Below are 25398 nucleotides of genomic sequence, written 5' to 3'. Positions count from 1 at the left end.
GCAGCTTTCTCCTTGAGCAAGGGCAGGTGTCTCTTGTTGAGATGTGTGGAGCAGAGCCAGGGGCAGTGCTGTGAATCCAACAGAAGGCACAGGTCACTGGGCCTGGATTTTTAACCACAAGGCAGAGTGGGCATGAATTGGCATCAGCCATGAAATCAACTGGGGAGTGTTGTGCAGCTTCAAGTGCTGCTTTCAGTGGGTGTTGGTGACTTTTGCAGTGTGTCTGCTGATTTCAAGGACAGGTGAGGTGCTGTGCTAGATTCAGGACCCCCTTGTTTGGTTGTTGAAGCTGTTGCTCTTGGCTGTGCCAGCTGGTGCACTGCTGGCAAGCTGGTCCTTTCCTCTAGGATTCATCTGTCCCCTGTGTAGAAGTGTTGCTGCTCTTTTCAGAGGATGTTTGGGGCTGCCCTGGGTTCATGGCTCAGAACTGTGTCTGTAATGATGGTGTGGGTCAAACTCTGCTGAGAAAGCTCCTCCATGGGAACAGCAGTTCCAGCTAAGAAGTAGCAAAGCAGGAACCTGTGGCTGGAAGAGCTGGTTACAGAAGTTTGTGGGGACACCTTGATGTCCATGCCATTGCAGATGGGGAAACTGAGGCCCGGAGCCATGTCTGGCTGTGTGTTCAGGGTCCTTCATGGGACCAGCAGCATCCCGGGGGCTTTTCCTGCCTGCCCTGTGCCCAGAGCCCATCAGTGGCTGCTGGCTGCTGGCCACTTGGCTTTAGCTGCCTCCTGTGCCCAGGGGCACTGTGCTGAGCACATGGTGTGTGCTGGTTTGAAAGGCACGGTGCCCTGACACCAGGTTTGTGCCCCCGAGCCACGACAGCCGGAGCTTTGCAATTCCTTGAACCAAGGCATTTCCTGCTCTGTCCTCGCCATGCAGGGGCAGCGTCACTGGACCCAGTTTGCACTTCGACCTCCCTGAGCTCGACTTTGGGGACATCTCCTTTGGTGAGTGCTGCCTGGGCTGGGACACAGCGGGAGGGATCTGTGCCTTCCAAGGGAAAAGCATCCCTCCCTCCTGCTCTGCCCCAGCAGCCTCTTCAGGGTGGGAACTGCAGGGCTGCTGGTGCTGCAGGGAGCATTTGGCCATTGTCAGATCAAACAGAAGCAAGGCATAGAAAGTCAGGATTTTCTGGTGTCTGTCCTGCTTGAAAAGACAGATGTCTGCCAAGGAAGGTGGGAATCTTCCTGGAATGGAAAGATGAGCCCCTCCCTCCAAATGATGATACCTTTGAAATTACAGAGCTCAAACGATGGGGAAAGGAATAACAGTTCTTTCCTAGACTATATCAGGAGAGCCCAGAGAACAAGAGCAGATGTTTGCCAGCTGCCAAGTCCCGTTTTTTCCCTTTGGTGCAGTGAGGATCCCAGCAGGAGGAGCTGTGGGCTCTGGCAGGGCAGTGATCCCCTGCCAGCCGGCAGCGGCAGGGAAGGAGGGAAGGAGGGAAATGCTCCTTTTGCAGAGGGACAGAGGGCAGGGGGATGTGGGCAGTGCCTGAGAGCAGCAGGCAGCAGCGGGGAAGGCAGGCAGGGTGGGTGCCAGGCTGAGTTGCAACCAGGGCAGTGCCGGGGCCAAGCACACAACCTCCCGCAGCAGCACGTGGCCGAGCTCCCATCCCCGAGCGGGAGGAAGGGAAGCTCCGCTCCCTGCCCAGCCTCAGCTCCCACTGCACAGCGCCCACGGCATCACGCCACAGCTGCCAAAAACCCCCAAGGGAAAAGCCCACCCCCAGGGCCAAAACCCCCAAAACCCCTATCCCCCTTCCCAGACCAAGGGGAGCATTCACTACCAAGCCTGAACCCAGAACAAGGAAGGTCATGGACTTTTTAAGGAAACTACTTGCCTTTCCTGAGCTGCTTCTGTCCCCCCCTGCATCACCATGGAGGCACTTGTCAAGTTGCCTTCTTGAAGAAACGAAACAAGAAAGGCAACCAATGGAACTATGGTTCTGAACCAGGAGATTGATCCTGCTGGATCTGCTTTCATTCCTAAGGTCTCTTCAGCTGAAGGCAGCTGTTGTATCTTTGCTTCTTTGGAACTGTTGACTGTTGTCTGCATGCCGTGAGCTCAGTCTCATTGGAGGTTTTGCCATCTGCGTTTGTCCTTGTTGTGCCTCTCTTGCCTCCCTGCTGGAGTCACTGCTGGAGCTGGCAGTGCTCATGGGATGGGCACAGAGCAGCTCTGGGCTGCACCTGCAGTTGTTTTTTCTCCCCATCTGTGTTCCAGTGCCTCTTGGTGAGCAGGCCTGGGGAGAAATCTCCTCCCCACAGAGCTGCCAGCCCAGCCAGATGTCCACTGCAGAGCAGCTTGTGGCTGCTCTCCGGGCTCTGCAGGACATCCCCACCATGAGTGGCTGCATCTCTGGCTTTCCAGCATGGAAAGCAAATCCCAGAGCTCCAGTGGGGTAAAGCCTTGCAGGCAGCAATCCCAGTGAGCAGCATGGGTGTGATGTTCCCGTTTGTTGGGTGAGGTGGGACCTGGTTCCTCATTGCCAATCTCCAAGCAAGGCTTGGCGTGCCCCCTGTTGAGTGGGCTCTGAGCTGTCTCGTGCTCAGTCTGTTTGGCCCAAACCAAGAGATGCCTTAAAGATCCTGCAGAGAGAAGCTGCATTGGGCTGCTTTGCCTCACGTTCTAGTTCCTGATTCCATCCTCACTTTCTTTTGCTGTAGCTTCTTCTCAATGCTGACTCACTGTTTATCTATCTTGAAAAGGGTGGGAGTGTTGGCAGGCTGAACAGGGAATTTGACAGCTTGAATTCTCAGAGGAAATGCTCGGTCTGGGTGCACACTCATCACTGGGAGATCACTGGTGCTGGTTTGGGGCAGGTGAGGCAGCTCCTCCCCATCGCCAAGAGAGAAGCTTGCAGTGTTCAGCAGGGCTAGGAGTGGGCATTTTCAAGGCTGCAGTCTGCAATCTGTGTCAGAGGGAACTGAGTGACGATTCATTCCTCATGCAGCTTCTGGCTGAGCTGTAGTTCAGATAATCCAGAGCTAAACTCCAGTCCCACTTTCATCGTGCCAGGCCATTCCCAGCAGGAGTCATGCCACAGTGGGAGCCTCAATGGATGTTGGTGTCCTTTCCTAGGCTTTCCCTACACCCAGCGCTGCCGGCTCACTAACAGCTTCCCGGTGCCCGTGACGTTCCAGCTCCGCATGTCGTTCGATGGCACGCAGCCGGCCGTGGACAGCGTCGATCAGATCCGCTGCCACAGTGACCCAGCCTAGAGGAAGGGCATTCACTTCTATGTGGAGCCCCGGGAGTTTACAATCACTCCCAGCCGAGGGACCATCCTGCCCCAGGGACACCAGGACATCCAGGTACGGGCAGAGTCCAGCCAGAGACGCTTCAGCACCAGGGCTGCAGCTGCACTGCAGTGTGGGAGGGCTTTAGCTCTGCTGCAGCTTTGAGCATGGTGTGAGTGAGAGATCTGCACTGCTCTGAGGCCTCTGCCAGCTGCCTTACTCGGGGTGTTCCTCAAGGAGCACTGTTTTCTTTCCAAAATCATATGCTGAGGTCACATACCATATGGTCAAGGCCAGAAGTCACTCTTGTGTTCTTGAGAGCCATTTATTTGATTGCAAGTGGGCAGAGCAAAGATGAGGGCAGAAGGTGGTTGTTAGAGGGATGTCATTGTAGAAAGCAGTTAGCTTTTCTTCTTGGTGTGATTTCCCCTCTCCTGGGGAGCAGAAGGATTTGTGTTCACTGCAGGAATCTCCAGTGGAGACAAAAAACTCTGCAGCCATGAACTGCCCAGCACCTGCTGGGCCACACTTTGCCCTCAGCTTCCTGCTGTAAAGCTGAACTTGTTGTGTTCAAGTCAGATTTCTTCTGCATTTATGTCATTGTAGTCAGATGAGAAATTGGGGCCTTAATTTGAATACAGTGGTGTGTAGAGCTTTAGTCTAATGTTTTAATGTAGCTGAGCTATGCCCTGATAGCAAGGTGTGTTTAACACATCTGCTATTGCCAGAAGGCTTTTGTTGCTTTGAGACTGTGCTCTACACATGGAGCAGCAGCAGAATTAAGACAAAATCTTCCCTCAAGGACTGGAGGATATCACACGTGGATAATGAGCTTTTGTAAGGAAGAATTTCCTGTTCTTCTCTTCCACCAGGTGACCCTGTGTTCCAACTCGGTGATGGAGTTCTACAGGAAGATGCTGGTGGATCTGGAGGGTTTTGGCAAGGGAGTGGCATCATTGGTCATCACAGCCAGGTACCAGCCCTTGCCTGGCCTCCCCCAGCCCCTGCCTTGCCCAGGCTTTGCTGGCTGCAGCTGCCAAGGAGAAGTGCTGGTTCATGAGCTCATGTTGTGCCAGCTGGGCATGAGAAGAGCCAAGCTTGGACAGCAGCCTGTGGTGAAAAGCAGCCCTGCTCCCAGCCCAGCAGGGTCCTGGGCCCTTTTCTGAAGGCACCAGGAATGAGATCATTTCTTGGCCTGGCTTTTGGTGCTTGAGGTGGAACAAATTTCCCCAGGGCCTCCTCTCCTTCTTGCTGCAAGAGGTGGAGTTGTGCTGGGTGCGAGCACCGTGCATTGGTTTGGGACACAGCAAGCAGCCTGCTGAGAGCCAGGCTCTGGTTCTGTTCATGAGGGCACGTGGCAGGGGGGAAGTGGCTGCCAGCAAGAGTGCTGAGGGCAAGGTCTCAGGAGGGGAAAGCAGCCCTTGATGTGGCAGCTCAGCTCTAGATTTTCTCCTTCCCTCTGCTTCCCACTCTGAGCTTGAATGTTCTCAGGGTTGAGAGCAAAAGTGGTTGTTGCTGCAGCAGAATTCCATCCTGCTGTGCTGCTGTGGGTGTCAGTGGAATGCCAGGAGGGATGCAGTTCCCTGGGACTGTTCCCTCTCCCAGGCAGAGCCATCCAGGCAGTGCCTGGGCTGCCATTTTGTCAAGCAGGTGGGCTGGGGACAGTCAGTGCCTGGAGCTGTGGAGGGAAGGAGCCAGGGAGCTGTAGGGCCTGGGAGGGGCTGATCAGCCACTCTGGAGGGCAGCTGGTGTCTCGTGCCCTCCAAGGCTGGGGCAAGCAGCTGAGTTCCCAGGCAGGGCAACAGCACCATGGCAGAGAAGGGAGTCATTTTTCCTGGGCACTGGAGTTGTGTGTTCCTTGAGCCTTAGTGAGCTCTGTTCCTTGTTGGGAAGGCTCCCCTAGAGCTCATGGATCACTGGGACTGTTACAGGAGTCCTTGCAAGCCTTCCTGGGGAAAGGAGGGGCTGAGGCAGCTGTGGGACAAAGTGCTCTGCCTGGGGCACTTGGCAGCCTCTGGGTGCTGCCTCTCAGGGTTTGCCCCTCCTTGACAAGACCTGTTGGAGTGGGAAGATGTAGAAGGCAATTTATCACTGCAGGGCTGTTCAATGTCCATTTGACAGTGACCAGTGTGTTATGCTCCATCTCACAATCTTTGAGGGTAAATGTTCTCCATTCTCTCAGTATCTCTAATTCCCCTGGGCTCATCTCTTTGTCCAGATGTCTCGTTCCCAAGCTGCAAGTGTCCCCCCACGTGCTGCAGTATGATGAGTGCCTCCTGAAGGTGCCATATGAGAAGAAGTTCCTGATTAGGAATCCCAGCCACCTGCCTGGCTGCTACGGGCTCATTGAACAGGTTTGGCATCCCATCCACCTCCCCCTGTCAAATATTATTGAGGAGCTTATTAGGGGAAAAAAGGATTTGGACATGACCTTGCTGGTTTCTATTCAGTCTTAAAGATTTGCTGAGAACAGGATCCTAGCTGAATGTAAACTTGAGGATGCAGTTTAACCTGCTGAGGGAACAGCTTATGTTCTAGTCTTCAGGGTGTTTTCTTGTGGGAGATCTTAGAGGGTTGTGAAAGCTGCTGCATCCACAGACACCAGTGCCTGTGCTGGCAGCCTCCTTGCAGGATCCCCTGGGAATGCTAAGCCTACAATTCTTGCATCTTGTTTGTGCCTTTTACCTTTGTCCTGGGCATTTTTAAACACGTGTGTCAGTTGCTGTTGCGGTGGATGTTAGGGAGTGTAAAGTTTCTTCAGAGGTGCCTCTGAAGCTGCATTTCATTGTGTCTCTTGCAGAAACGCAAGGAGGACGCTGCTGTGCTCTACTCCAGCCCCAGGCCCTGTGGGATTGTCCAGCCTCACAGCACTGCAGAGATCCCAGTGCTGGTGGAAGTGCAGGCGCTGGGCACGCATCGCACCAATGTTCTCATCGGCGTGTTCGGGGATGAGAGAAACCCACTGGTGAGTGCAGGGGAGATGTGTGCCTCTGTGCAGCTGCTCCTGGCAGGCTGCAAAGGGCACAGGGATTCTGCCGGGGAAAACAGGCACAGGCTGCTGTGGAGAAGGCCAGGAGGGATGGGTGGCACAAACAGCTCGTGCCTCACGGGTGGTAATCTCAGTGTCTGGCACAGAATGTCGTTGGTCTGAGCTGGAATCCAGGGTCACTTTAGTGCATTACTCTTGAAAATGCTGTTAACTTTGGAAACATCTGTTTGGAAATGGCATCTCTCTGAGCACAAAAGGGGATGTCAGAATACTTCTGGGAACCTTGAGCTTTCTGTCAACGAAAGGAAAGCTGGCATTTGAAGAGTGGTTGCAAGGATTGAAACTTACATTAAAACATAAGGAAATGACAATGCCAAATTGCCTGAATGGCACCAAACATCTGAACCTGGGCCATTGTGGCACTGCATGTAAATCAGTGAAGAGGAAGGACAGGCAAGGCAGGCTGTGCCAGGGAGCCTGAGGTTTGACAGAACAGTTGCTTTCAACTCTCAGACTGCTTACCATAAAGAGGAGGGCTTCTCCCCACCAGAGGAACCAGTTGTTTAACTGTCAGCCTGGTCTGAATTCGAGATTTCTTGCAAAGCTTTTACCTTTGGGCCAATAATTTGTAGTTTGAAAGGTTCTCCTACCTTGATCCTTTTAAATTTGGAGGTGAACATGTAATTTGCTTTTTCTTTTTTCTCCAAAAGCCCAGCATTTCAGCTGGAGAGTGGTAGCTGTCCCTAAAGAAATAACTAGAGCAGGGTTGAGCTGTTTAAGGATTTTTAGGTTTCCCTGTAGTGGTTTGCTTTGGGTTTTTTTAAAAATGTTTCTTGCCTGCTTCCTGGGACAGAGAAAACAGTTATGGAGCTCTGGACAGCTGGCAGAAACCTCCCCAAGCCCAAGGCTGATGGAGTCTGGCAGGATCCCAGCACTACAGCCCATGTATGTATGTCTGGATGCATGGAGAATGCCACCTGAGTCCCCTGGGAGTGTTGGAAAATGTCAGCCAAGCCCCCAGCAGTGTCAGGGAAACATTCCTGATAAATACCTGGTGGAGCTGCAGAGTTTCTGCTGTTGGGCCCTGGGGGGGCTGTGCTGGCTGTCACTGCCTGGGTCTGCCCCTGGATGTCTCAAATCTGCCCTTTTTGCTTGCCTTCTCTGTCTTTTCCTCTCCCACTGTGCTTTTTGCATGCCCACAGGGTGTTCATCCCTGCCCTCAGCAGTTCCTCAGTGCAAGCAGTTGCAGCTGCTGCAGCAGCTCAGTGTCATCCCTGGGCTGCCTTTAGAGCAGACCTGCTCCAGCCTGGATTGGGAAGGGCTGGATCCAAGCATTTTTTCAGTTCAAGGTGCCAGCAGCCAGCCAGGGGCTGCATCCTGACCAGGAGCTGCTGGTGCAGGTGTCCCTCCCTCCCACTACAGGTCCCACTACAGGTTCACAGTTATCTTCTTTTCCAGAGATGAGCTTCACCCACCTCAATTCACTCCCCATCCACCAAAGGAGATGAGAACATGTTTGAATTGCCCAGCGTCTCGATGGAGGCACTTCAAGGCTGGAAAGCAGGAGGCAGCCACAGCCCTGACTGAAGAGCAGGATTTGACCCAGTCTTCAGGAGTAGAGGTAGATTTTCTTGTACACCTACTGCTTGTGCTGCCTCCCCAGCCTGCCACCAGCAAGTCATGCTCCTGCTGAGCTCCCTTTTTGCTGCCCTGCTGTCCTGTGCCCTGACAGTGGCTGGGCAGCAGGGCCAGTGGCTGGACATGGGGGAGTGGCAGGGAGAAATAGGAGAGTTTTCCTTGGAGAAGCTCACTCAGATCCTACAGGCCTGTGTTGAGTGTGGCATTTTTTGCCTTGTTGCCTTCCCAATGCAAGATGAGGCTTTCATCTGCATCATGATGGGAAGAGCTGCAGCTTCCTTGGCAGAGCAAGCTGGGATGAGTCCTGATCTCCATGTGCCCTCTTCCCAGCCCAGCCAGACTCCCTGTTTGCAGCTCTCTGCTGTCACCCGAGAGCTGCTCTTGCACTGCTGGCCCTGAAGCTGTCTTACAAACTGGGACTTGGCAAAGTGGCTGTCTCTTCCTGCAGGCATAGGGCATGGCTTGTTTTTCAGGTGCCATCACAAGCTCCTGCAAACCCTCACCTCCCAGCAGGCCTGGAGGGATTCAGGTGCTGCGTGGACGCACCGCACACTGCCCTGGAAGCGGAGAAGGGAAGAGGGAATCTGTCTCCCTTGCACACTGTCAGTGTGGCAAGCAGGGCTGGAGCTGCCAGTGCCACTGGTGGCCCTGAGCATTGGCCACAGAGGGGCCTCCCATCCCTGCAGGCCCAGCACAAAGTGCTGCTGGAGCAGCTGGGTGTTGGAGAGGCCGTGCAGGACACGTTGTGGGGCTGCCCAAGGACGCTGTGCAGCCCCTATGGAGGGCACTGCTCCCCCTGCAACTCCTCAGGTGGTCCAGAGGAAGGTTTTGCAGGAGCTTTTGCTGTAGCACCTTGAGGGAGCAGCATTTAAATCAGAGAGAGAGGGGAAGAGCCTCAGGAGTCAGATGAGCTGGGCTGGGAGTCCTTTGCTCAGCTCCAAGTGCTCTCACTCTGAGTCTCCTCCTTTTCTAAAAGCAGTAAGTTTTGAAACTTTTTCAAGGCAAGTTGTGCATCAGAGAGAATTTCTAGTGCCAGGAGACATCCCAGTTCACTTTCATGTCATGTACTAATGAATGCATTGAGCCGTGAGGATGGGAGAAGATTTTCCCCATGGTCACTGCACTGGTCAGTGGCATGGATGCAGGATGAGATCAGGGTGATTCTGGCAGTGTTTGGGGAATAGGCCCCTCTGGCTGCAGCTGCACTTTGCTCCAAGCTGCTCTTCTGCATCCATTTCCATGCTCAACACCTCCATCTCTCCTGTCTTCCATGCAGGCTTCCAGTATCCTGCCAGTGTCAGGTGTGCTGCAGCCAGGAGAGAGCCAGCAGGTCTCCTTGCCCTTCTCTGGCCACCTCAACAGCATCTCCAGTGCCACGGCGCTGTGCCACGTGGAGGGAGGCCCCAGCTCCGAGGTGCTGGTGCCCGGGGAGGCCTCACGTGCCAGCTGCTCCCCGAGCCCCCAGGAGATCAGCTGTGGCTCTGGGGCACCTCTCAGGGAGAGGTGAGTAAGCCTTCCATGGGTTCCTGCTCTCCATGGCTTACTGTCCCTGCAGGGCTTCCCTGCTCCAAGGACTCTGAGCTCAGAGGTGCTGCATAGCAAAGGCCAGAAGCAGCACAGGGATGGCCACTCTTGGCTCCCTGGCTCCCAAGAGAGGAAGCACCTTCTTCTGTTGGGACAGAGCATCTTCTTCTCTAGTTTAGTGGTGAGCCCTCCTGCCTCAGATGCTGCCTTCAGGGAGCCGGGCTCTGGCCCTGCCTTGGCACTGGTGTCTTTAGCTCCATGGTGTTGAGCTGCTTCTTCTTCATCATCTCCCTTCTTCACCAAAACAGTGGGATTGTGGTATGGGCAGGCGTGGGGCACAGACCAAACCTTGGTTTGGGTGCTGGTGCTGCCACAGATGAAGTCCTTGCAGTGCTGATCTGCCAGGGTTCTCCTGATGGTGGAGCAGCAGCCATAAAAGCTCCTGTCCTTGAGGCTCCCCTTCAGCTGCAGCAGTGGGCAAGCACAGGAGAAGCTCTGCTCCAGCAGGGCAGCCCAGCTCAGGACACACAGGCAAAGTGTGAGCTGGGAGTGGAGGCTGCTTAAAGCAAGCCTGTGCATCAGGACTTCCTTCAGGCCAGGCTGAAGTTGGTTTCATGGGGAGGAGAGGGACGAGGCTGCTTCAGATGGTTTCCACGGCAGACAGCAGCAGCTGGCTTGGTCACAGCTGGCTTCCAGCAGGAAATCTGGCTGACAAGAGCCTGTCTTGCAGGAGAGCAGTTCCTGCAGCCTTTGCTTTCTGACTGATGGGATTATTCTCATTTAGGATCAGGCTATGAGTTGTTAAAACCGAGGCTCACGGACAGTGACTCTCTAACTCATTGAAGTTAGAAAGTGGTATGTTTATTAACCCCGGCGGGCGGCACCAGAGTCGTCCCTACAAGGCGTGACCGCGCTGTACAAGGTTCTTTGTCGTCTCTTTATTTCCCAAGATCTTACACACAATACATGTGCACAACCCCAGCACCTTCCCTCCCTGCTCTGTATTAAAATGAGGTCATTAGTCCTTCACACCTGCGCAATTCTTCTCTGGAATTGGGTTGGTGGTCTCCAATTGGGCCAGTGGTCTTAAGGGATGAAGTCAGGAATGTCTTCATCAGGTCTCTGTGACCCTCTGGCACCATCCAAGGTCCCCTGCTTAGTGACTGATTGACATAAAGCCCAGGTGCTAACCATTGTTCTGCTGGTTTCAAGATGTTCTTCTAACAGTTCACTTACTCCACTTCCTTCTATCAAGAAGCTCATCATGGTAAGCAATACAACAATCAGCTCTGGCTTAAGCATCTCATCATCATTAACCTATGGTCTGCCTGTCTAACTGACATCCTGATCAATGTGAATTGCTTCTAAGCCTCAGGTGAAATCCGAACTCATTGAAATCCTGCTTCAGCTGTGCCCAGGGAGAAGGGGGCTGAATGAGCTGAGTAAGAATTGCAGGAGAGATCAGCAGATGTTGGCACTCTGTGCTCTGCTTGAAACTGGGAAGTCAAGAGACAAAGGGCGGTTTCAGGCACAGCGCAGAGAGCTGGTGGATCAGCCTTTGGCAGTGGGCTGGAGGTGTCTGGCTGTGCCTGGAGAGGGAGCTTGCACAGTCAAGCCCTTCTGATGGCAAGGCTCAGGCTTGGCTGGTCCTGGAGGTGCCCTTCCACCACTGCCCTCCCTTGGGATGTTCCCAACCTCTGTGAGTTGAGGAGAATTCACGGAAATGGTCTGGCGCTTCTGCCTGGCCTCAGGGTCAAGGAATGAAGTGCAGGGCCAGCCAGGACGAGTGAGCCCAAGGTTCTGGTGGTGACTCTCAGCCATGTTTTCTGTTTTGTCTGCAGAAGGGAGCTGAAGCGGCCGGCTCCAAAGCTTGAGGAGGAGACAAAAGCCTTGGAGGAGGAAGAGAGGCAGAAGGAGAAAGAGAAGCAGAAGAAAGAAAAGAAGGGTGTCTCTGTGGGGAAGGAACCTCCAAAAGCAGAGAAGGGGAAAACCAAACCCCCAGAGAAGAAGGAAAGCAAGGCCCCAGAGAAGAAGGACACCAAAATCTCAGAGTGGATGGAAACAAATGCCCCAGAAAAGATAGAAACCAAACTCCCAGAAAAGAAAAACAAACATCCAGAAAAGAAGGAAACTAAATTCCCAGAGAGGAAGGAAAGCAAGGCCCCAGAGAAGAAGGACACCAAAGCATTATTAGAGAAGAAGGAAACTAAATTCCCAGAGAAGAAGGAAACCAAAGCTCCAGAGAAGATTGAAAACAAACTCCCAGAAAAGAAATACAAACCTCCAGATAAGAGGGAATCCAAATTCCCAGCAAAGAAGGAAACCAAAGCTCCAGAGAAGATTGAAAACAAACTCCCAGAAAAGAAATACAAACCTCCAGAAAAGAGGGAAATCAAAATCCCAGAGAGGAAGGAAAGCAAAGCACCAGAGAGGAAGGAATTGAAAATCCTAAAGAAGGAAAGCAAATCTCCAGAGAAGAGAAGCAAACCTCCAGAAAAGAAGGAAACCAAATGCCCAGAGAGGAAGGAAATCAAAATCCCAGAGAAGGAAAGCAAGGCACCAAAAAAGAAGGAACCCAAAGCCCCAAAGAAGGGGGAAGCCAAAGTGCCAGAGAAGAGAGAGACCAAAGCCCCAAAGAAGAAGGAACCCAAAGCCCCAAAGAAGGGGGAAGCCAAAGCCTGAAAGAGGGAGGAACCAAAATCCCAGAGAACCCAGCTGAGCTGGAGAAGAACTCTTTCTTTTATTCACACAACTTATTTTATACCGTTTGCCAAACCTAATGTGCAACTTTAGTTAGTTAATAGATTTCTTATTATTAGTTATGCCAGTTATTCTGTTGGATAATAAAATATATTTTACTTGTGCATCAAATCTCTCTGTTGTATTGTTTGTATTGTTACCTATTCTCTTCACTGATTCTCATGGGACAAATCCCTCGTTCTTGCAGGTGCATTTGTTTTTCACCCTCAGAACAGATTGTTCACCAAGTCTCATTCTCAAAATAACTTCACATGGGAACTTGTGACTGCTTAGCTGCACTTAGAAGAGATGACAGGCCAGCTGTTAATATAGCAGAACAAGGCCTGGTTTCATAAGGCCTTTCTTTTATCATTATTCTACCTGTCTCTGACATCTCCCCCTTTTTGTTCATTTAAAAAAGGCTCCTATGTTCTGATGTTGAAACAGCTCACTCTTGGGAGGGTATGATCTCATGAAGGTTATCACTGGTTATCTGTTAGATATGGGGTAAGATACATGAAAGACCAATTACAATCAACAAAACTTACCCAATTCTGTCAAGTCATTGACACAGGGTTTTGCAGCATGAGCAAACAAAAGAATAATGTCCAATGTCTCTTAGGGAAATGGAAAGAAATGGCCATTGTTTCCAATTAGCTGAGAAGTAGGAGAAGGTCCATTAGCTGGAAATGTTGATCTTGGACATCACTGAATGTCCTCCTGGAGCTGGAACAGGGAAGGACTGAAGAAGGTTGGGAGGAGCACTGTCCCATGATGATGCCATGAGGCTTTTGTTGGCCAATTGCCTCTGTCAGTTTCCAGGCACAGCTGTGTCTTGGCAGTCCTACTCCTGTTCCTGTTCTGGCCACAAAGGCTGCAAGGGGATGAGGTTATTTCTCTTTCCACTGGGCCTCATTTCTTCAGAGCTGATCAGTATCTGATGGAATGAACAGGTGACTGCTTTGAGCTGTTGGTGATAAAACACAGGCATCTCTTCTCCTGAAGTTAATGAATCAATTAGGCTTCCCTGTGGGACACTCCATTGGGATTTAGATGGGATGATCTTTTTTCCAAGTTTCTAATGTAAATATTGCATGATTCAAAATGTTAGTCGTCCAAATTTCTCATGTACATATTGCATTATTTGAATGTTCTAAGGCATTCATTTTTTTTCTTTTTTTTTTTTTTTAATAAGAATGAGATGCATGTCTTTTGTTATGAGTATAAAGAAACATCGTAGCAAAATAATATATGTAGTGGACAAGAAACTTTGAGCAATTAGGAATAATTTGGATACAACGATCAGGAATATTTCTAATAGCAGACAAAACTAACAACATAGGTGGAATGAAATAAATAGAAATCGCTGAAATAATGTACCATCATCCCAGAGTCTGCAAACAGCTGACAAACCTCGATTCAGTGGGGACTTGGATAATTATTTCCAGATAATAATTCCCAAGCTCCCTTTAAAAATAGTTCTACTGTCATGTACAGACGCTCAAATTGCAAAGTCAAAGCAACTCAAATCTAGTTTTGATGCAGAAAACATCTGGGTCTGTTGGCTAATTCCTGTCCAGGCAGAGCTAAGGCCTGGCCACCACCCAAGCTCTAAGTGGGAGAGAATTCCATAAATGTAATTTTAAACAAGGCTCCTAAGAATAGCACTTAGGAGTAAAGGTCTAGGGGTGAAAGACTGATGAACCGTCCAATAGCTGTCTCCTCCAGAATTTCCTCAGCATGGAGATGCTTTAAACACAGCAAACTGTTGGAGTGGTTCTGTAATAACAATTGGGACTGCATCTGATTGCTTAGAGTAGATGTCACAATACCATCAGTTTAGAGGAGGCTTCTGACAAAGCTGAGATATCATTTCCTGGAACTCTGAAAAATACTTGAAAATCATGAGGCAGCACTGGGTCAAACCATGGAGCCCCAGTGCAGAGCCCAGCCAGAGGGGTAGTCTGGTCTAAGAGATACATGAGCAGCTAGAGAACAAAAGAAGGATCCTGAAATGACACCTGTCTTGTAGATAATTACACCAAAAGATGGTAAAACATATGAAAAGCTGGCTATAAAAACAGGAATACAAACATGAATGTATTTATGACACAAAAAATGCAACAAAGGAAAACACTGAACAGCTCACTCATAAAATTTATGATACCTCAGATTAAATAACACTCAAACCTGATATAAATTCCTTTCGACATCAATAGAGCTTAACAAGATGAACTCAATAAAACCCAGCCCTAAAAGGATTTCAAATTAATAAACATAATTTCATTATCACCTTAGTAGACCAAAAAGCACTCTCAAGAGAACTCAAAGTTAATCACTATTCATACCGAACATAACTGGATCCATAAAAAGCTGGAATAGATCATTGTTCAAACTAAGTAAAACTGAAACTTAACAGAAATAAAATCTACCAAAATTTACTTAATAAAACTTAACCTTATTCAAGAAGGTAACTGAGCGTTACAATATTTGGCCTTAATTTAACAGAATTCAAATGAACATTCTTAAAAGTTATAGATATGACATGATGTAACTCAGTCTAAGGTTATTAACACAAAAAGACAACTTAAAGGTGAACAAGCTGTAAGTGAAATAACAGCATGATGGTGTACTGGAGGCATTAAAGTTGTAACAAGCATATTAGAATTAGAAGTAAATCAGTTATGAGTAAAACCCATGGTAACTGCAAATTCCGTGGAAAGAGAAATTCAGTAAGACTTTTCAAAGTGCAGGGTTACTGGGAAATAAATATAATAATGTGCAATTTAGCATATTGCTGAACAACCCAACAGCTTTTAGTGACAGTATCTGGCATCATTTTATATGGCAAATGTGTTAGCATTCTTGTTAAAGAGATCAGACCATGTTAAAATTTGATAGGTAATAAGGCGCTGCATTTACCGCTTTTCAATCTCTCCAGTAACTGTAAAACTACATAAAACAATCAGAATTTAGTCAGAAACTAAAATAAACTTTTAAAAACCCTAGAGCACCACGTTTTCAAGGCACACAAACACAGCTCTGGGCCGGAGCGGGGCCTGTGCCGCCCACAGGGGAGAGGGAAGGCGCTGCCCACAGGGAAACTATGGGGAGAACAGAGGACATCTAAACTGCAATAACATAACTGTACACCAATAAAGCTTCCCTCAATATTCACACACTATTCATCCCTTAATTGCCAGAGCCAATCATCCCATTTTCCATCTCCCAGCAGGGCCCTGCGGCCGTGAATCCAGCCCGCCGGGGCTGGCCCGGCTCGGCTGCCACAGCCCTCCCGGGGCCGCTGCACCTCTGCTCCCCAAACACTGCGGGAAAAGAGCAGGGGAAAAGCAGCAACACACAACAAACCCTACAACCCGCACACAAAAGATAAACACAGAAGAGGCACAAGCTGCATTTTATTGCACCTTCTGCCAACAAAGTCACTGACTGAGAGTTGCATTTCCAAGGCCAAGATCTGTCTTTTGAGAAACTTCAAACTCAGAAATATTATTTTTATTAGATGTGTACAAGGCCAGGCCTCATTGGAGGCACAGCTTTTCTCGCAACTCTGCCTCATCTTGAACTGAAAAAGAATTAAGCAGTGTGCTCATGAGTCTGGCATCTCAGCCAGAAAGGCCAGGTATTAGAGGGAAGACGTCAGCCTACAAAATCTGATTATTTTTTCTCTTCCATTGGTCTGTCAATAACGATAATTGAATATATTAAATCAGAATATATTTCCACATGTTTACATGAAGGTGTTTGTGTTTACATAAGCAATAATCAATCTGTAAAGGCTTTTGAATTTTCTTCAAGGACAAGGACATTTGAACCAATAACCCTTTCTTAACAGAGAGGCCCAGTTTAACTTTTCATTGAAGATGTTAAACCCAAGGGCAGTTCATGTAATGCTGTCTTCACATGTCGCTGTAGAGACAGACAAGACACTTATTTCTTCATGCACAACAGCCCATCTTTATTCTTCACAGCTCATATTTCTATGGTTTTCTGAAGGCATTGTGTTTGATTTTAATTGCTTAGTAACTTACTGCAACTCAGTTCATTGGTTAGTAGTTGCTCATCTAGGTGTCAGTCAAAACCTTTCCTCTCTAACGCTGTTTCCATTCTTGTCTCCTGCATAGAAGATGTGGGTAGAAGTCTTTCCTCTCACAGGTGCAAATTCCTTTCTCACAGGAACTTGTCAGGCTAGCTGTTAGCTGTACTTAGCCCAAGCAGCAGGCCTGAGCCATCATCTTACAAGGGTAACAAGGCTCTGCTTTTATAGGGCTTTACCTATATGCAACATTGACATACGATTATTTCAATCTTAAAGAATCATCTTAAATTTCTTTCATGTAAATTTTGACCTGTGTAATATCTGTGTATATGGTAGATTTGGAGTTCATATCTGTTTTGAATCATGCCTTCATAGAATCCCAGACTCATGGAATCATTCAGGCTGGGAAAGCTGTGTGAGACCATGGAGTCCCAGCTGTGCCCGATGCCCACCTTGTCCCTGAGGCGACTCCGGCGTTTCGGGGTCTCCCCGGCCCCAGCTGCCGTGGGTGCCCAAGACAGAGAAGTCCAATTCAGCACAACCTGTCCGGGCCCCTCAGGCAGGCCCCAGAGCTGCAGGCAGTCTTAGCAAGCTCAGCTCTTTATTGAGATCAGCTCTTTAGTGATTCTCAGCTCATTTGTGATTTCAGCTCTTGGCTTGCCGAGTGCCTTTGGCAGATGCAGGGAGAGAGAGGAGAAGTCTGGGCAGCCGTGTCCGTGGGCAAGCAGCAGGAAGTCAATTGCTGCTTGATTTTGGAGTGGTGCATGTCTTGTGGTTTCTTCTTCCTTTCAAAGATCCCTCAGGGCAGCCAGTGTAGCGCTGGCTTGCTTACTGAGCCAGCACCCACGGTGATTCATTTCACCAAGGGCTTTAGCTGCAGCCACCCATGGTAGGAATAGGGAGACAGCAATCCTTTTTGGTTTGTTCCAATCGTATAATTTGGGATTGCAATTTTCATCAAATCCTGTGTAGGATCTTTTGTGGCATTTTCATTCACTTTCTTTTTTTCAGTTATGTAGCAAGGTTATATTTGATGTGAGGGTAGAAAGTTTTCCAAGGGTACAGGGACCTCCCTGTAGCCATGAGGGGATCCCAGCCCATACTCAGTCACCACAGATGAGAAATGTTCCCTTGGGTAGTATTTTGAGGTGAAGAGAGGATACAGAGATCATACGAGCAGTGTAATTACACCAATCAGGAGGGTTATAGGCTTTGTTAATTGGTGATGTGTCTTTCCCGTATCTGATTTTGGTCTGGTCAGTTTCTGGCCAATTATTTTTTGGATGTCTAAAGTAAATTTGACACAGTATGTTGCCTTGGAGGAGCCCAACAGGTCCAATTCTTGGGGTTCCTCAAGAGCATTGGGCAGCATTTTTGTCCACTGGTCCCAGGTATCCACCAGGTTGGGTCTCTTACCTGTGGTGAGGAGGAGCTCTGAGTTATAGACGGGCCAGGCATCGGCTGCGAAGGGAATTCCTACCAGACATGTGGGAAGTGGGTTATCCATGCTTCCCATGGATAAGCACATGTTATCCTGTTTGAATGTCCTTGCTGAGGTTACCCAGACATTGTGGCCAGGCTGTGGGCTGATCCAGCCGATGGCACACGGTACGTGAGGAACATCCAGGCAGCAGTGAGGACAGCACCAACGGAGACATTTTTCATCTCTGGACAGGAATGGGGCTTCTGATAGGGAATATAAGCAAAATTTGTTATCTTGATGGTGGGAGGGGAGGGTTAGGGTTTTCTCCTTTGTTCCTTTCCTCGGTTCCTTCCCCTCCCCCTTTTTTTTTTCTTTCTTTTATTTTTTTTTTTTAATTTTTCCTTAAACTAAGGATGGGGGAGTGGGTATAAAGTTAGGAGTTTTTGGTAAGAGTTGAGAAAGGGGAATAATAGGGCTTTTTAGCATATAAAGTGATAATAACATATAATTCAGAGAACAATTTTGTGTTCAGGCTGTGTCTGGCTTATGGCTTGATGCAGCAGAATGTTGTTCAGCTTTCTGTTTTGTCTGCTGTCCCGTGATGGGATGGTCTTTTCTTCTGTATGTGGACATTTGGCAACGTCTTCGTCTCCAGGCAGAACTGGTCTGGTTTAGAGGAGGTCTTGTGTTTGACTCAGGGGAATTCTTGTCAGTGTTTGTGGGAGTGGTGTTTGCCTTGCCTGGGTATGGTTTTATGTTTTTTCCTGAGTACCATCCAGGAGCAGATGGTAGTAGAACACAGGCATCCCCTCTTCCCCAGGTAATCAACTGGAAAGGCCCAGAAATTTTATGTGTTTCTGGGTCCTTCCCCAGCACAGGTGGTTTCTCAGTGAACTTTGCTTGGGTGGTATTTGCAAAGTGGTGAAGTATTGGGGGGTCAGGCTCTGTTGTACAATTTAGGAAGCTGATGATGTAGAGAGCCTTGCAAAGTCTTTCCACTGGAGATTTGATTTTTGTTTCTCTTTGTTGCTGACTGAGGACTCTTTTGAGGGTTTGATGTGTCCTTTCTACGATGGATTGTCCTGTGGGATTTGCAGGTATGCCTTTCTTGTGTTCTATTCCCCACTCACTGAAGAACTCTAACTTACAAGAGGTATAGGCAGGTCCATTATCAGCCTTGATCTCCTTTGGTGCTCCCAGGGTAGCGAAGGCAAGGAGGAAATGTTTAAGGGTGTGCTGTGTGGTCTCTCCTGGATGAGCTGGTGCAAATACTGCTCCTGAAAACGTATCAATCGATACGTGCACGTATTTTGATCTCCGAAAAAGTGGGAAGTGGGTCACATCTGTCTGGCACAGCTGGCAGCTCTTCAGGCCTCAGGGATTGACTCCTGTCCCTATAGATGGTATCTGGTAGCTTTGGCAGTTCAGACATGTGGCAACAATAGCTTTTGCTTGATTTTTTGAAAGCTTGAACATTCTGATAAGGGCAGGCACATTTTGATGAAAAATGAGTGTGACAACTTTTCCTGGGCAAAGATCTCAGGGACATTAGCAGTCTCTATTGCCACGGCCAATGCATGTAATTCCCTGTTTCCTTCTGTGATGATACCTGGGAGGTTGGTGTGTGACCTCACGTGCATGATATGGTAAGGTTGCTTTCTGTGGGAGATTAAGCATGTTAATGCACAAATCAGTTGGTGTAACTTTGGATTGGAAACCTCTTTGAGAAGAGCATGTTCTGCTCTCATACTACACCACTCAGCCAAGAGCACCCTGTTACCTTCTGGGACACCCCTTAAATACCTTTTCCCTTACATCAGCCTGTTGCATATTCATACACCCTCATGCACAGCAAACTTTCCCCCAAACTAGTTTACATGTTCCAAGAACTGTTTGGCATGGCTCCTCCTTGGATCCGCTTTTTTAGAGCATGCAGATTCCTTGGCTGTGGTTTCAGTCCATTCTTATCACCTCCAGTTTTTGGGCCTTGCTCCACTCTGCCTTCAGACGCTGAGTGCTGACAGTTGGCAGATCTGTACAGGTGTCCTCATCCTGTGTTCATTGGATGTTATCCCATCCAAGCAGGCATTTTAACACAACCAGCCATTTCGCTAAGCTTAATTAACAACAGAAATATAAACTATGTCTTTAGAACAAAGTTACTTTAGCACCACACATATAAAATCCATTTTAATATTTGTGAAAAGCCAATATTCTAATACGTATCTATAACAGGGTGAAGGAGCCCTGGCCCAGGCTCTGGCCCTGGGGGACACACAGACACTGCTGGGGGGTCCCTGTCCCCCTGTCCCACCCCCACAGCCCCAGCCCCCCGTCCCCGTGCTGGGCTCTGGGGTCGATCTCGTGGAACATCCTCTGGGGGAGGCTGCGGCGCCGGGGGCGGGGGGACCCGGGGGGACAGGGGACCCCGCTGTGCACGAGCAGGGTTGGACTGCTCTGGGGGAGCTGTGAGGGGGGCTGGGGCAGAGTGACCTCCCCAGTGACCTCACACAGCCCCTGTGATGTCACACAGCCCCTGTGATGTCACACAGACACTGTGATGTCACACATCCACCAGTGATGTCACAGGCTACCTGTGATTTCATACAGCCACCTGTGATGTCACGCAGCCTGCTATGTGATGTCACAGAGCAGCTTTGTGATGTCACAGTAACCCTGTGATGTCACAACATTCTCTGTGACATCACACAGCTGATCTGTGACATCACACAGCTGATCTGTGATGTCACACTCTATGTCACAACCCTCATTCTGATGTCACACAACCACCTTCTATGATGTCACAGCTGGCTCTGTGATGTCTCAACCCCCTCACTGATGTCACACAGCCCACTCTGTGCTGTCACACAGCCCCTTGCTGACATCACAGCTGCTCTGTGCCTCCATGAGACAGCCACAGAGGTGCCGCTGTGACACAGCCCCCTCTGGGACATCCCCCAGCTCCTGCCAGTGCTGAGCCCCTGTCAGCTCTGTCTGTGCCCTGCTGGTGTCCCTGAGCTGCCCTGGCAGTGCCCCAGCCCTGCTGGGCTGTGCCCAGGAGCTGCTCCTGGCCAGAGCTGTCTCTCTGCAGCGCTGCCCTTGCCAGGAGCTGCCGCTGGGCCAGGAGCCCGGCCCAGCTCAGCAGCACAGACACAGCACCAGGACTTTAATCACCCTCTGGGGCTTTGTGCTCTTTGCATCAGACTCAGTCCTTCAGAGTGTGCTCAAAAAACTTCTCAAGAGCTCAAAGTGACATTGAAATACTGAAGGTTCTTGTACTTTAAATAGATCCTGTGAGGGACAGGACTGAGAGAGTGTCCCCAGGTTCCAGGGAGAGCAGAACACTGGAGGCAGTGATGACAGCTGGGGACAAGCAAGGCAAGCTCAGTCTCTGGTGCTGAGCAAACCTGGATGTGTTTCAGGAATGCAAAGGCCCAAGGCCTGAGCCCCAGCCCCTGGCCAGGCAGATCCTGTCCCTCCCTCCTTGCTCAGGGCTCTTCCCGGGATGGGCACTGGGATGTGGGGATGTGCAATGCCAAGGGCAGGAGCATGGGGCGGCCCCTGCCAGGCTGCTGAGCAGGGACAAGGAGGCAATGAGGCCCCAGGGCTGCCAGGGTCACTTGTCCCCTCCTGGCTCAGGCCCAGGGCCAGCAGCCATGGCCAAAGTGCTGCCCAAGGTGGCTCTGTCAGGGCCTGGCAGCTGCTGCCCATCCCTGTGCCCTGTGCAGCCCAGGCTGTCCTACGGTGTCCCTGCCCTGGCCTCTGTCCCTGCAGGCTGTCGTCATCCCCCGCTGCCCCACCTGGCTGGCCCCTTCCTTTGCTGACAGCTCTGCCTCCTGCCTGCCTCTGCCTGCCACACAAAGCCTTGGCCTTGATACCAAAAGGGCTAATTCAATTTTTACCATGCCTGTGAACTTTTAGCACAGGAACAAGGCATGCAGGGGCTGCTTTCCCAGCAAGGATGGTTGGAAGAGAAGAGGACATCTGGCCAAAGAATGCAGAGAAAAAAGAAGGACTGAAACTGGGAACTTGGGGTGGGTTTTATGGAGATGGGTAAATTGTAATACACATTTAGCAACTCTATATAAGCACACACTGGTAGAATTACATGTCCACATAAGGTTAGGAGTTATCCCTCACTAAACCTCAGGCCTGAATAAATTATCCCCTCTTAAAGAGCAAATTAGTGTTAAGGAGCCTTATTCTGATATTTCGGAGGTTTGGTGATGGCAGGGCCTCATGGAGCCAAGGAGTCAGCTGCAACACTGTGCACACTCATGGAACACAGGGTCCATTCTGACATGGCAGAACCTCATGGAACCAAAATCCATTTTGGCACACTGGGGCCACATTGAACCAATGGCCCATTGTGACACTGCGGATCCAAGGAGATCACTGTGACCCTGAGAAACCTCTCGGAACCAAGAGTCCATTGTTACACTGTGGGGCCCTGTGGACCCAAGGGGACCACAGTGATTTTGGGGGGGCTCAGGGAACAGTGGAAACTCTTCTGACATTTAGGACCCACTGGAACCAAGGGGCCATTACGGCATGGCAGGGCCTCATGGAATCAAGGGGGCTACAGTGAACACTGTGGATCTCCATGGGATGAAGGGTCCAATGAAACCAAGGATAACATTGTGACACTCTGGGGCATCATGGTGAATCATTAAAACTGAAAATCATGCACAAAGACTCTAACTAGTCCAAGTTAGAAAGTGGTGTGTTTATTACGCTGGCAGGCAGCACGGGGCAGTTGTTCCCGAAATGTGTGACAGTGTTGTACAAGGATTTTTTTGCCTTCTATTTCCCAAAATAATACATATGCAAAACCCAGCACCTCCCCTCCCTGCTCTGTATTAAAATGAGGTCATTAGTCCTTCACGCCTGCGCAATTCTTCTCTGGAATTGGGTCGGTGGTCTCCAATTGGGTCAGTGGTCTTAAGGGCTGAAGTCAGGAATGTCTTCATCAGCTCTCTGTGACCCTCTGGCACCATCCAAGGCTCCCTGCTTCATGATGGATTGACACAGAGTCCAGGTGCTGGGCATTGTTCTACTGGTTTCAGTATGTTCCTCTAATGGTTCACTTGCTCCACTTCCTTCTACAAATGAGCTCATAATATAACAATTAGCTTTAGGTTAAGCATCTAATAATCATTAACCTATTGCTGGTGTATCTAACTTCATTATGAACTGGTTCAAACACTCAAGTAAAATCTTGACCCTTTAAAATCATGATTCAGAAGAAGTTAGGCTTCTTCCTTTTATGAGCTATAGCTGCTCTAATATTTCTTCCTTGCTTGATGCTGTTTCATTTGGCTCATCACCAGTGCAGTTCAAGGCCTGCAAGTAGTGACCATGCCCATGGACCAAAAGACGACTACATCTAAAACAGCGCAAAGGATTATGGTGTTAAAGAAACAAAGAAATTCAGAAGACCCCTTCAAAGAAGCGAGATTGATTTGTGAAAAAAATGAGCGAATAATGAAGGCTAGAAACAAGGAATATTGCTCAAGCCAAATGATTTATAAAAAGAAAGAGGGAGGATTGTGAAAAATGCATATTATATGACGGACTCTTTGCAAATATTAAAAGGAATACTGTATGTGATGTCTTGGAAAGTTATGTTGTATTAATTTGTAGTACTGTATTAATCCTTTTTACGTAGTGTGGTAAATATAGTTTTAGGCTATAACACAATATTAAAATAGAAACTGCAATGTAAGATACTTTTTCTAACTAGATCAAGGAATGGATAAGATAATCTAGAAATTCTTTGCACTGAAATAACAGCAACAAGACACCAAAATCCCAAGAGAATAATTATTGCCTCCCTATTGGAAAAAAACAGACTTCGAGGAGCCAAAATATTGATGGACAAAATGAGGGGTGAAGTTGACAATACCCAGAAAACACCCTTTGTTTAAAAAGAATTTTTGAATCATGTGATCATGAGATATATGAATGTGCAACAGGCTATTGCTTTCAAGGGTTAATCCCTTGTTTGCGAGGCATGCTTTTGTGTGGCAGAGAGCAAAACACACCAAGACGTCTGTAATTCCACGCTTTTTATGGTCCTTTATTATCCTAATTCTAATTGTCCAAGTTCTTATAGCTCTAATTATTATTACTATTTTCATAACTATTTTATTATTACTAAAATTTCAAAATTTTAGAACAAGTGATTGGCATTTTTCAAGATGAATCAGAGGAAAATTAAGGCCAAACCAAAAGGACAAGCAGCCAGGTGTGTTCCCATCATGGATCACAGGGAATGTGGGTCACCAGGGCTGTGCCCAGCGTGGCTCCTGCAGTGGGGGATGGAGCTGGAGCAGCGCACGAAGCTCTTCCCGCACTCGGGGCACTCACAGGGCTTCCCTCACCGGTGCCTCCGTTGGTGTCGGGTCAAGTGAGAGCTGCTGGAGAAGCTCTTCCCACACTGGGGACACTCGTAGGGCCTCTCCCCGCTGTGGATGCGCCGGTGCCTGACGAGGGTGGAGTTGTGCCTGAATCCCTTCCCGCAGTCGGGGCAGCAGAAGGGCCTCTCCTCTGTGTGAATCTGATAGTGCTGGAAGAGATGGGATCGGATCTGGAACCCCTTCCCACACTTGGAACATTCGTAGGGCCTCTCCCCAGAGTGGATCTTTTGGTGGACAATCAGGCTGGAATGCTGGCTGAAGCTTTTCCCACACTCCCCACACTCGTAGGGCCGTTCCCCAGTGTGGGTCCTCTGGTGCTGGATCAGCGTGGAGCTGTGCCTGAAGCTCTTCCCACATTCCTCACACTCGTGGGGCCTCTCCCCAGTGTGGATGTGCCAGTGTCTGACAAGGTGGGAGTTGTGCCTGAAGCCCTGCCCGCAGTCGGGGCAGCGGAAGGGCCTCTCCTCTGTGTGCGTGCGCTGGTGCACGAGGAGACTGGAGCTGGTCTGAAACCTCTTCCTGCACTGATCACACTCGTAGGGCCATTCCCCAGTGTGGGCCCTGTGGTGGATGATCAGGTGGGAGTTCCACCTGAAGCTCTTCCCACACTCCAAGCACTTGTGGGGCTTCTCCCCATCAGGAACCTGCTCATGGACCACCAGCTCCGAGCTCTGGCTCCATCTCCGGCCGCCTTCCCGGCCCAGGCTGGCTCTTTCCCCCTCAGATCCCCGCCATCTGCGTTTGCAGCCCCTCCTCGTGCGGCATCTCTGGGGCTTTTCCTCCCCGTTGGGTTCCTGCGCCGTGGAGCCGCTCAAAACGGCCTCTGCCACGAGGTTCTGCTGCGGGGATTTGTCCTCCCTGCTCTCCATGCTCAGCTCCTGCTCTGGGGGAGGAAGGACAAGGACAGGATGGCATTTGCCTCCGGGCCACAGGCAAGGGCAAGGAGATGCCCCCAGGCTGTCCTGCAGCTGGGGGCTGTGCTGGGCTGGGAGATGGAGCAGGAGAGAGGGGGAAAGGGGCACTGACTTCCTCCTCACCTGACTCTGTGTCCCAGGGACATCTTCCTCTTCCTCACTACCTCACAAGAAGTGACAATGGGAAATCCTGGTTTGGGGAAAACAAGGGACGAGCATGTTGAGTTTGAAGGTCCCTCTGCCCACGTCCATCTCTACAATTCACCGGCCATCTGACCTCCAGAAAAACCTCCCAAACACCAAGATTCAGCACTGGAAAACCCTGCCCAGGAATTCCCCGTCCCTGCTCCCTCCCCTCTGGTGTTCAGGGTTCCCCCTATCCCAGCTGCTGGGGTCACGCTTGCATTGGGGTCCCCCTTCTCCTCGGTGCCCGCCCTCCCCAGCCTG

At 49.7% G+C, this 25398-nt stretch overlaps 3 protein-coding genes across 6 annotated transcripts in view; 2 read left to right on the top strand and 1 right to left on the bottom strand.

Moving 5' to 3' along the window:
- Nucleotides 1-3293, top strand: part of LOC135298436 (hydrocephalus-inducing protein-like) — a 258967-nt gene extending 255674 nt beyond the window's left edge. For all 4 annotated transcript variants that reach the window (XM_064415996.1, XM_064415997.1, XM_064415998.1 and 1 more), the window contains 2 exons: nucleotides 883-950; nucleotides 3088-3293. In XM_064415996.1, the coding sequence (XP_064272066.1) occupies nucleotides 883-950; nucleotides 3088-3227 (208 nt within the window). In that variant the 3' untranslated portion in view covers nucleotides 3228-3293. The remainder of the gene's footprint in view (nucleotides 1-882; nucleotides 951-3087) is intronic.
- Nucleotides 3239-12267, top strand: LOC135298429 (neurofilament heavy polypeptide-like). Its single transcript, XM_064415987.1, has 8 exons — nucleotides 3239-3320; nucleotides 4118-4218; nucleotides 5464-5599; nucleotides 6046-6210; nucleotides 7088-7179; nucleotides 7693-7855; nucleotides 9149-9375; nucleotides 11238-12267. Exons 2-8 carry the CDS (start codon nucleotides 4142-4144, stop codon nucleotides 12076-12078), a joined length of 1701 nt encoding a protein of 566 aa, XP_064272057.1. The 5' UTR covers nucleotides 3239-3320; nucleotides 4118-4141; the 3' UTR covers nucleotides 12079-12267.
- Nucleotides 12268-22323: 10056 nt separating this feature from the next.
- On the bottom strand, nucleotides 22324-24582 carry LOC135299822 (zinc finger protein 436-like; the record flags this gene model as incomplete). Its single annotated transcript, XM_064419247.1, has 1 exon — nucleotides 22324-24582. A coding segment is annotated over one exon (585 nt), but the record flags the coding sequence as incomplete, so codon positions are not given.
- Nucleotides 24583-25398: the final 816 nt, after the last annotated feature.

The sequence above is a fragment of the Passer domesticus genome, chromosome 4, assembly GCF_036417665.1.
Source record: "Passer domesticus isolate bPasDom1 chromosome 4, bPasDom1.hap1, whole genome shotgun sequence".
Taxonomy (NCBI): Eukaryota; Metazoa; Chordata; class Aves; order Passeriformes; family Passeridae; genus Passer; species Passer domesticus.
Note: the sequence above shows the minus strand (reverse complement) of the source record. Positions and strands in the feature narration are given on the sequence as shown.

Coding starts and splice junctions, on each gene's coding strand:
- LOC135298429 (XM_064415987.1), top strand. CDS start 4,142: ATGGAGTTCTACAGGAAGATGCTGGTGGATCTGGAGGGTTTTGGCAAG. Junction 5,600..6,045: donor GCTACGGGCTCATTGAACAG/GTTTGGCATCCC, acceptor TGTCTCTTGCAG/AAACGCAAGGAGGACGCTGC. Junction 6,211..7,087: donor GGGATGAGAGAAACCCACTG/GTGAGTGCAGGG, acceptor TTCCTGGGACAG/AGAAAACAGTTATGGAGCTC.